At 53.3% G+C, this 10,524-nt stretch overlaps 1 protein-coding gene across 1 annotated transcript in view; it reads right to left on the reverse strand.

Moving 5' to 3' along the window:
* Positions 1–10,524, reverse strand: part of LOC311146515 (low-density lipoprotein receptor-related protein 8-like) — a gene marked incomplete at both ends in the record, with an annotated part of 192,492 nt that overhangs the window by 95,132 nt on the left and 86,836 nt on the right. Inside the window, one exon of the mRNA XM_084183032.1 lies at positions 7,051–7,179. Within this exon, the coding sequence (XP_084039158.1) occupies positions 7,051–7,179 (129 nt within the window). The remainder of the gene's footprint in view (positions 1–7,050; positions 7,180–10,524) is intronic.

Genomic DNA, 10,524 nt, shown 5'->3' on the forward strand with positions numbered 1-10,524 from the left:
GAGTGAGTGAGTGAGTGTGTGTGTGCGAGTGAGTGAGTGAATGTGTTTGTGTGAGTGAGTGAGTGAATGTGTTTGTGTGAGTGAGTGAGTGAATGTGTTTGTGTGAGTGAGTGAGTGAGTGTGTGCAGAGGCACCACAGTGACGCGTGATTGGACAGACGGGAGGGTGATGCCAACCTCCATGGTTGATGGATTGATGCTTGATTCATGCAAGGCTGGGTCGGGTTAAGTTGGAGACTCTTGCTATCGCTATGGTTGCGATAAGTCATGGTAGACACCAAAGCTTCCGCCGGCCGCCAAGGGCAAATTCTACACACACACACACACACACACACACACACACACACACACACACACACACACACACACACACACACACACACACACACACACACACACACACACACACACACACACTGATTCTTACATTTTATATTGAATTGCAACCTTTGATTTGGCATCAAAGCCAATGTATTTTTTCAGCAGAGCTGACATTCATTAGCCCCTGTCCTCTCGATACGGACTGAGTACCAAATGGCACCCTATTCCCTACATAGTACACTACTTTTGACAGGCTCTGGCCAAAAGTAGTGCACTTGGGAACAGGGTGTTATTTGGGAGTGCTGCACACTGAGCCGTCGTGTCCTCCGTCGTCAGATAATAATCATACAGAGAAAATAAACACCAAAATGACACATATGGAGGAAACGGGGGAACTGTGATCAAAATAATGTGTTCTATTGGTTCCTTTGACCCCGACCACTCTGTCGTGTCACACAGTAGTGGGCTTATTCAAAGCTCCCTAAAATCCTAACCTAAGACACAAACACAATGCTACAGTGAGGGAAAAAAGTATTTGATCCCCTGCTGATTTTAATGGTAGGTTTATTTCAACAGTGAGAGACAGAATAACAACAACAAAATCCAGAAAAACGCATGTCAAAAATGTTATAAATTGATTTGCATTTTAATGAGGGAAATAAGTATTTGACCCCTCTGCAAAACATGACTTAGTACTTGGTGGCAAAACCCTTATTGGCAATCATAGAGGTCAGACGTTTCTTGTAGTTGGCCACCAGGTTTGCACACATCTCAGGAGGGATTTTGTCCCACTCCTCTTTGCAGATCTTCTCCAAGTCATTAAGGTTTCGGGGCTGACGTTTGGCAACTCAAACCTTCAGCTCCCTCCACAGATGTTCTATGGGATTAAGGTCTGGAGACTGGCTAGGCCACTCCAGGACCTTAATGTGCTTCTTCTTGAGCCACTCCTTTGTTGCCTTGGCCGTGTGTTTTGGGTCATTGTCATGCTGGAAGACCCATCCACGACCCATTTTCAATGCCCTGGCTGAGGGAAGGAGGTTCTCACCCAAGATTTGACGGTACATGGCCCCGTCCATCGTCCCTTTGATGCGGTGAAGTTGTCCTGTCCCCTTAGCAGAAAAACACCCCCAAAGCATAATGTTTCCACCTCCATGTTTGATGGTGGGGATGGTGTTCTTGGGGTCATAGGCAGCATTCATCCTCCTCCAAACACGGCGAGTTGAGTTGATGCCAAAGAGCTCAATTTTGGTCTCATCTGACCACAACACTTTCACCCAGTTCTCCTCTGAATCATTCAGATGTTCATTGGCAAACTTCGGACGGGCCTGTATATGTGCTTTCTTGAGCAGGGGGACCTTGCGGGCGCTGCAGGATTTCAGTCCTTCACAGCGTAGTGTGTTACCAATTGTTTTCTTGGTGACTATTGACCCAGCTGCCTTGAGATCATTGACAAGATCCTCCCGTGTAGTTCTGGGCCGATTCCTCACCGTTCTCATGATCATTGCAACTCCACGAGGTGAGATCTTGCATGGAGCCCCAGGCCGAGGGAGATTGACAGTTCTTTTGTGTTTCTTCCATTTGCGAATAATCGCACCAACTGTTGTCACCTTCTCACCAAGCTGCTTGCTGATGGTCTTGTAGCACATTCCAGCCTTGTGTAGGTCTACAATATTGTCCCTGACATCCTTGGAGAGCTCTTTGGTCTTGGCCATGTTGGAGAGTTTGGAATCTGATTGATTGATTGCTTCTGTGGACAGGTGTATTTTATACAGGTAACAAACTGAGATTATGTCACGATCGTCGTAATGAACAGACCAAGGCGCAGCGTGATGAACGAACATGTTTAACTTTATTATCTTTAGTGATAATAGAACACAATCAACAAAACAAGAAACGACTCGTGAAGTCCACGGTAACAATGACCGAACACGGAACAAGAACCCACCAACACAAAGGGAAAACCGACAGTTTAAATATGGCTCCCAATCAGAGACAACCAACGACAGCTGACACTCGTTGCCTCTGATTGGGAGTCACTCTAGCCAACATAGAAATAAACACAACAGAATTACCAACATAGAAATAAACACATAGAATGAACACACCCTGGCTCAACATATAGAGTCCCAGAGCCAGGGTGTGACAGTACCCCCCCCTAAAGGCGCGGACTGCGACCGCGCCTCAACCTGAACAAAACAGGGGAGGGCTGGGCGGGCATACCTCCTCGGCGGCGGTTCTGGCTCCGGCCTTGACCACCACCCTCCAATAAACCCCCCATAGCGCCCCTGGTCCAGTCTGGCCCCGCCGGCTGGAGCTGAACTGGACTTAGCAGGAGCGGTTAGCTTCAGCTCCATAGTGGAGCAGTTGACCGGTACCTTACCAGGCACCGGTGACCCAGGCACGGGTTGTGCTGGACTGACGACGCGCACCCCTGGCTTGGTGCGTGGAGGAGGAACGGGCCTTACCAGGCTGACGACGCGCACCCCTGGCTTGGTGCGTGGAGGAGGAACGGGCCTTACCAGGCTGACGACTCGCACCCCTGGCTTAGTGCGTGGAGGAGGAACGGGCCTTACCAGGCTGACGACTCGCACCCCTGGCTTGGTGCGTGGAGGAGGGACGGGCCTTACCAGGCTGACGTCTCGCACCCCTGGCTTAGTGCGAGTAGCAGGAACAGGCCTTACCAGGCTGACGTCTCGCACCCCTGGCTTAGTGCGAGTAGCAGGAACAGGCCGGGCCGGGCTGGCGACGCGCACCGTAGACTTGGTGCGAGTGGCAGGAACAGGCCGGGCCGGGCTGGCGACGCGCACCGTAGACTTGGTGCGAGTGGCAGGAACAGGCCGGGCCGGGCTGGCGACGCGCACCGTAGACTTGGTGCGAGTGGCAGGAACAGGCCGGGCCGGGCTGGCGACGCGCACCGTAGACTTGGTGCGAGTGGCAGGAACAGGCCGGGCCGGGCTGGCGACGCGCACCGTAGACTTGGTGCGAGTGGCAGGAACAGGCCGGGCCGGGCTGGCGACGCGCACCGTAGACTTGGTGCGAGTGGCAGGAACAGGCCGGGCCGGGCTGGCGACGCGTACCGTAGACTTGGTGCGAGTGGCAGGAACAGGCCGGGCCGGGCTGGCGACGCGCACCGTAGACTTGGTGCGAGTGGCAGGAACAGGCCGGGCTGGGCTGGCGACGCACACCGTAGGCTTGGTGCGTAGAGCAGGGACAGGCCGGGCTGGGCTGGCGACGCACACCGTAGGCTTGGTGCGTAGAGCAGGGACAGGCCGGGCTGGGCTGGCGACGCACACCGTAGGCTTGGTGCGTGGAGCAGGGACAGGCCGGACCGGGCTGGCGACGCACACCGTAGGCTTGGTGCGTGGAGCAGGGACAGGCCGAACCGGGCTGTGGAGACGGATAGGAGACCTGGAGTGAAAAGCGGCCACAACCCGTCCTGGCTGAATGCCTACCCTCACACACTCTGTGTGAGGCATCCGCACAGGACGTACAGGGCGGTGTATCCGTAACCTGGTGGCCTTCTGAATCCGCCCCTTTTCTGCCTCCGTCAGCCCCGTCGTCCATGCCGTGTGCCCCCCCCTAAACATTTTCTGGGGTTGCCTCTCGCCTGTCCGACGTTGACCCGTTTGGCGCCGCTGCTCCTCTCTACGGCGCGCCTCCACCGTCTCTTCTCCCGGCGCTTCCTCCCATGTCCAGCCCCAGAGCTGCCCCTGGACACGCTGCTTGGTCGTTGCATGGTGGGTTCTTCTGTCAAGATCGTCGTAATGAACAGACCAAGGCGCAGCGTGATGAACGAACATGTTTAACTTTATTATCTTTAGTGATAATAGAACACAATCAACAAAACAAGAAACGACTCGTGAAGTCCACGGTAACAATGACCGAACACGGAACAAGAACCCACCAACACAAAGGGAAAACCGACAGTTTAAATATGGCTCCCAATCAGAGACAACCAACGACAGCTGACACTCGTTGCCTCTGATTGGGAGTCACTCTAGCCAACATAGAAATAAACACAACAGAATTACCAACATAGAAATAAACACATAGAATGAACACACCCTGGCTCAACATATAGAGTCCCAGAGCCAGGGTGTGACAGTACCCCCCCCTAAAGGCGCGGACTGCGACCGCGCCTCAACCTGAACAAAACAGGGGAGGGCTGGGCGGGCATACCTCCTCGGCGGCGGTTCTGGCTCCGGCCTTGACCACCACCCTCCAATAAACCCCCCATAGCGCCCCTGGTCCAGTCTGGCCCCGCCGGCTGGAGCTGAACTGGACTTAGCAGGAGCGGTTAGCTTCAGCTCCATAGTGGAGCAGTTGACCGGTACCTTACCAGGCACCGGTGACCCAGGCACGGGTTGTGCTGGACTGACGACGCGCACCCCTGGCTTGGTGCGTGGAGGAGGAACGGGCCTTACCAGGCTGACGACGCGCACCCCTGGCTTGGTGCGTGGAGGAGGAACGGGCCTTACCAGGCTGACGACTCGCACCCCTGGCTTAGTGCGTGGAGGAGGAACGGGCCTTACCAGGCTGACGACTCGCACCCCTGGCTTGGTGCGTGGAGGAGGGACGGGCCTTACCAGGCTGACGTCTCGCACCCCTGGCTTAGTGCGAGTAGCAGGAACAGGCCTTACCAGGCTGACGTCTCGCACCCCTGGCTTAGTGCGAGTAGCAGGAACAGGCCGGGCCGGGCTGGCGACGCGCACCGTAGACTTGGTGCGAGTGGCAGGAACAGGCCGGGCCGGGCTGGCGACGCGCACCGTAGACTTGGTGCGAGTGGCAGGAACAGGCCGGGCCGGGCTGGCGACGCGCACCGTAGACTTGGTGCGAGTGGCAGGAACAGGCCGGGCCGGGCTGGCGACGCGCACCGTAGACTTGGTGCGAGTGGCAGGAACAGGCCGGGCCGGGCTGGCGACGCGCACCGTAGACTTGGTGCGAGTGGCAGGAACAGGCCGGGCCGGGCTGGCGACGCGCACCGTAGACTTGGTGCGAGTGGCAGGAACAGGCCGGGCCGGGCTGGCGACGCGTACCGTAGACTTGGTGCGAGTGGCAGGAACAGGCCGGGCCGGGCTGGCGACGCGCACCGTAGACTTGGTGCGAGTGGCAGGAACAGGCCGGGCTGGGCTGGCGACGCACACCGTAGGCTTGGTGCGTGGAGCAGGGACAGGCCAGACTGGGCTGGCGACGCACACCGTAGGCTTGGTGCGTAGAGCAGGGACAGGCCGGGCTGGGCTGGCGACGCACACCGTAGGCTTGGTGCGTAGAGCAGGGACAGGCCGGGCTGGCGACGCACACCGTAGGCTTGGTGCGTGGAGCAGGGACAGGCCGGACCGGGCTGGCGACGCACACCGTAGGCTTGGTGCGTGGAGCAGGGACAGGCCGAACCGGGCTGTGGAGACGGATAGGAGACCTGGAGTGAAAAGCGGCCACAACCCGTCCTGGCTGAATGCCTACCCTCACACACTCTGTGTGAGGCATCCGCACAGGACGTACAGGGCGGTGTATCCGTAACCTGGTGGCCTTCTGAATCCGCCCCTTTTCTGCCTCCGTCAGCCCCGTCGTCCATGCCGTGTGCCCCCCCCTAAACATTTTCTGGGGTTGCCTCTCGCCTGTCCGACGTTGACCCGTTTGGCGCCGCTGCTCCTCTCTACGGCGCGCCTCCACCGTCTCTTCTCCCGGCGCTTCCTCCCATGTCCAGCCCCAGAGCTGCCCCTGGACACGCTGCTTGGTCGTTGCATGGTGGGTTCTTCTGTCAAGATCGTCGTAATGAACAGACCAAGGCGCAGCGTGATGAACGAACATGTTTAACTTTATTATCTTTAGTGATAATAGAACACAATCAACAAAACAAGAAACGACTCGTGAAGTCCACGGTAACAATGACCGAACACGGAACAAGAACCCACCAACACAAAGGGAAAACCGACAGTTTAAATATGGCTCCCAATCAGAGACAACCAACGACAGCTGACACTCGTTGCCTCTGATTGGGAGTCACTCTAGCCAACATAGAAATAAACACAACAGAATTACCAACATAGAAATAAACACATAGAATGAACACACCCTGGCTCAACATATAGAGTCCCAGAGCCAGGGTGTGACAGATTAGGAGCACTCCCTTTAAGAGTGTGCTCCTAATCTCAGCTCGTTACCTGTATAAAAGACACCTGGGAGCCAGAAATATTTCTGATTGAGAGGGGGTCAAATACTTATTTCCCTCATTAAAATGCAAATCAATTTATAACATTTTTGACATGCGTTTTTCTGGATTTTTGTTGTTGTTATTCTGTCTCTCACTGTTCAAATAAACCTACCATTCAAATTATAGACTGATCATTTCTTTGTCAGTGGGCAAACGTACAAAATCAGCAGGGGATCAAATACTTTTTTCCCTCACTGTATGTTACTAGGGTAACAGCAATTTCCATTCCAAAGGGTGTGAATACAAAAATGAATGAAGCTGGGAGGCAAAAGAAAGACTCAAACAGTGGTACCAAAGCTTAGTGTTTAAATGGTTAAAGGTCACTGAGAAGGAACACACACTGCCAGGTTGACACATGAACAGAACACCTTATAATAGTGTTTTCTCACCATAGTGTCGATTTAAAATGCAGTGCAGTCAGTGGGCGGGACTACAGCCCATCCTCAGATTTAAGGACACCTGTCTCAGCCAATGGGTGGCTTCTATGGCCTTTGATCGACAGCTATCCGTCACACTCACCGGCGCCACAGTCCTCCTCGTCCGCCCCGTTCTCGCAGTCCCGCTCGCCATCGCATCGCCACGACAACGAGACGCACTTGTTGGTGGAGCCGCCGCAGTCAAACTTCTCCGGAGGACACGTCTGTTTGCCTGGAGGGGAGAGAGAGAGATTACTTTTTAGGCTGTGTTTCATTCCAACAGGTTGCACCCTTCCCTGCTGCCCTCACTCACTCCACTTGGCAGATCTGAGAGGCTTGGGTAGGTGGGTTAGGGTTAGAGGTAGGTGGGTTAGAGGTAGGTGGGTTAGAGGTAGGTGGTTTAGGGGTAGGTGGGTTAGAGGTAGGTGGGTTATAGGTAGGTGGGTTAGAGGTAGGTGGGTTAGAGGTAGGTGGGTTAGGGGTAGGTGGGTTAGGGGTAGGTGGGTTAGAGGTAGGTGGGTTAGAGGTAGGTGGGTTAGAGGTAGGTGGGTTAGGGGTAGGTGGGTTAGGGGTAGGTGGGCTAGAGGTAGGTGGGTTAGGGGTAGGTGGGTTAGGGGTAGGTGGGTTAGGGGTAGGTGGGTTAGAGGTAGGTGGGTTAGAGGTAGGTGGGTTAGGGGTAGGTGGGTTAGGGGTAGGTGGGCTAGAGGTAGGTGGGTTAGAGGTAGGTGGGTTAGAGGTAGGTGGGCTAGAGGTAGGTGGGTTAGAGGTAGGTGGGTTAGGGGTAGGTGGGTTAGAGGTAGGTGGGTTAGGGGTAGGTGGGTTAGAGGTAGGTGGGTTAGAGGTAGGTGGGTTAGAGGTAGGTGGGTTAGAGGTAGGTGGGCTAGAGGTAGGTGGGTTAGAGGTAGGTGGGTTAGGGGTAGGTGGGTTAGAGGTAGGTGGGTTAGAGGTAGGTGGGTTAGAGGTAGGTGGGCTAGAGGTAGGTGGGTTAGAGGTAGGTGGGTTAGGGGTAGGTGGGTTAGGGGTAGGTGGGTTAGAGGTAGGTGGGTTAGAGGTAGGTGGGTTAGGGGTAGGTGGGTTAGAGGTAGGTGGGTTAGAGGTAGGTGGGTTAGAGGTAGGTGGGTTAGGGGTAGGTGGGTTAGGGGTAGGTGGGTTAGGGGTAGGTGGGTTAGAGGTAGGTGGGTTAGAGGTAGGTGGGTTAGGGGTAGGTGGGTTAGGGGTAGGTGGGTTAGGGGTAGGTGGGTTAGAGTTAGGTGGGTTAGGGGTAGGTGGGTTAGAGGTAGGTGGGCTAGAGGTAGGTGGGTTAGAGGTAGGTGGGTTAGGGGTAGGTGGGTTAGAGGTAGGTGGGTTAGGGGTAGGTGGGTTAGGGGTAGGTGGGTTAGGGGTAGGTGGGTTAGGGGTAGGTGGGTTAGAGGTAGGTGGGTTAGAGGTAGGTGGGTTAGAGGTAGGTGGGTTAGAGGTAGGTGGGTTAGAGGTAGGTGGGTTAGAGGTAGGTGGGTTAGTGGTAGGTGGTTTAGGGGTAGGTGGGTTAGAGGTAGGTGGGTTAGGGGTAGGTGAGGGGGAGGTCCACAGAGTTTCCACTACATTGCTTATCACCATATTACCAGATTTGTGTATCAGGAGAGTGAGTAAGCCCTAGTATGATGAAGCTATTACCATGATGCTTATATCTATCAAATCCTAGGTCTAGAGGCTAGGTGTTGATATGGAATCCAATCTTTTTATCCAATCCTCTCAGATTTACAGGAATAGACTAGGGTGTATAGAAGGGTTTAGGGTCTAATAGACTAGGGTGTATAGAAGGGTTTAGGGTCTAATAGACTAGGGTGTATAGAAGGGTTTAGGGTCTAATAGACTAGGGTGTATAGAAGTGTTTAGGGTCTAATAGACTAGGGTGTATAGAAGGGTTGTAGGGGTCTAATTGGAATTCTGCCCTAGTATCTCCATGGACCTATATAAACACAACAACCAAAACATCCCACCGACCTACCCAACATTCCAATAGTACACTACTAGTACACACACACGTCCTAAACAGAAACACAACCACTCAGCCAATTGATGTTGTTCTCTAGCCTCAACCCTGAAGGGACATGACAGGAACATGCAACACAGCAGATGTACCAGTTGACAGCAGTGGAAAAGAGAACCCCAGATCACTAACCGCTCCGCACCGTCTCCGCCTCTTTCTAACCCAATCTGTTGGTGGCTCTAGATGGCACGGGCTCCGTTTGATCCAGATTACTTTGTGTTTAATATCAGGCCTTGCTGTCATTAACTACACATCTCTGCTTACAGCCGGCTGTATTTAAGCCGTTTTTCACAGTCGCCCCCAGAATCGAATCAGTCGGCTAAATAACATTCTCTGGTGAGAATTTGACTTGGTCTTGGTTTATGATTGCATTAGATGTCGAATGACACAACTTTCTATTAGCTTGTCAGAGGGGTTGGGTTACATTTTCTGTTGAATGCATTCAGTTGTACAACTGACTAGATATCCCCCTTTCCCTTTCCCATAGTTGAGGTCTCATGTTGCAACGTCTCGGGTTGTAATGCACTGTAATGTATCACTGACAGGTTCTGGCTAGAGGAGTAGAACACCTGTTTAGGTCGAGGGGATGGCTAGCGGAGTAGAACACCTGTTTAGGAGAGGTGCTGGCTAGCAGAGTAGAACACCTGTTTAGGTCAAGGTTCTGGATAGTGGAGTAGAACACCTGTTTAGGCGAGGTGCTGGCTAGCAGAGTAGAACAAATATAATTATTGAATGGAAATACCAGGAGAAGCATCTTTGGGAAAGGAAAGGGGTATATCTAGTCAGTTGTACAACTGAATGCATTCAACAGAAAATGTGTCTTCCGCATTTAACCCAACCCCTCTGAATCAGAGAGGTGTGGAGGGGCTGATGGGCCGTTCATTTTGAAAGAAAAAGCTAAAAGGGGAGTTCAACACTATGTTGGGGTTGGCATCTGTCAAAATGGACCTACAGATGATGTTTAAATTAGACTTCTGACAAATCGACTTCTATTCGGAGAGATCTACCCCCAGAGTTCTAAGTTCTAACCGAAATGCCAGACGATCAATGCTGTGTAGACATCCTGGATGATGGTGCTGTCATCTCTCTAAACCACAGATCATGTTCTTGTTTGATTCCGACATTTTTCAAACTATAAGGCTGCGTTTACACAGTTAGCTCAATTCAGATTCTTTCCCACTAATTTGTCTTTTGACCAATCAGATCAGATATTTTGGCCAAAAGATCAGAGTTGGGCTGTCTGTGTAAACCAAGGCTAACAGGGCCCACCACTTGAGGCAATGTGTTGGTGTGCCTCTGGTCTGAACGTGTGAAGGTCGCTAGGTGGTGAGAGAAGCAGCTGTTGCCCAGGGGAGGCAGAGCGAGTGGTGGGGCCTGACGTAACCTCCAACTGACTCATGGAGAAACACTGAATTGTGTCCTGGATGATCTAGCTGTAAAACAAGGTAGCCTAAGTAAAAGAGAACAGTATGGCACTGAGATATTTACTGATACAAATAGGAGAGGGGGGGGGGGGGGGGGGGGGGTGGGGATAGCTGAGAGTAGGGT

The sequence above is a fragment of the Coregonus lavaretus genome (assembly GCF_964263955.1).
Source record: "Coregonus lavaretus genome assembly, chromosome: 19".
Classification (NCBI taxonomy): domain Eukaryota; kingdom Metazoa; phylum Chordata; class Actinopteri; order Salmoniformes; family Salmonidae; genus Coregonus; species Coregonus lavaretus.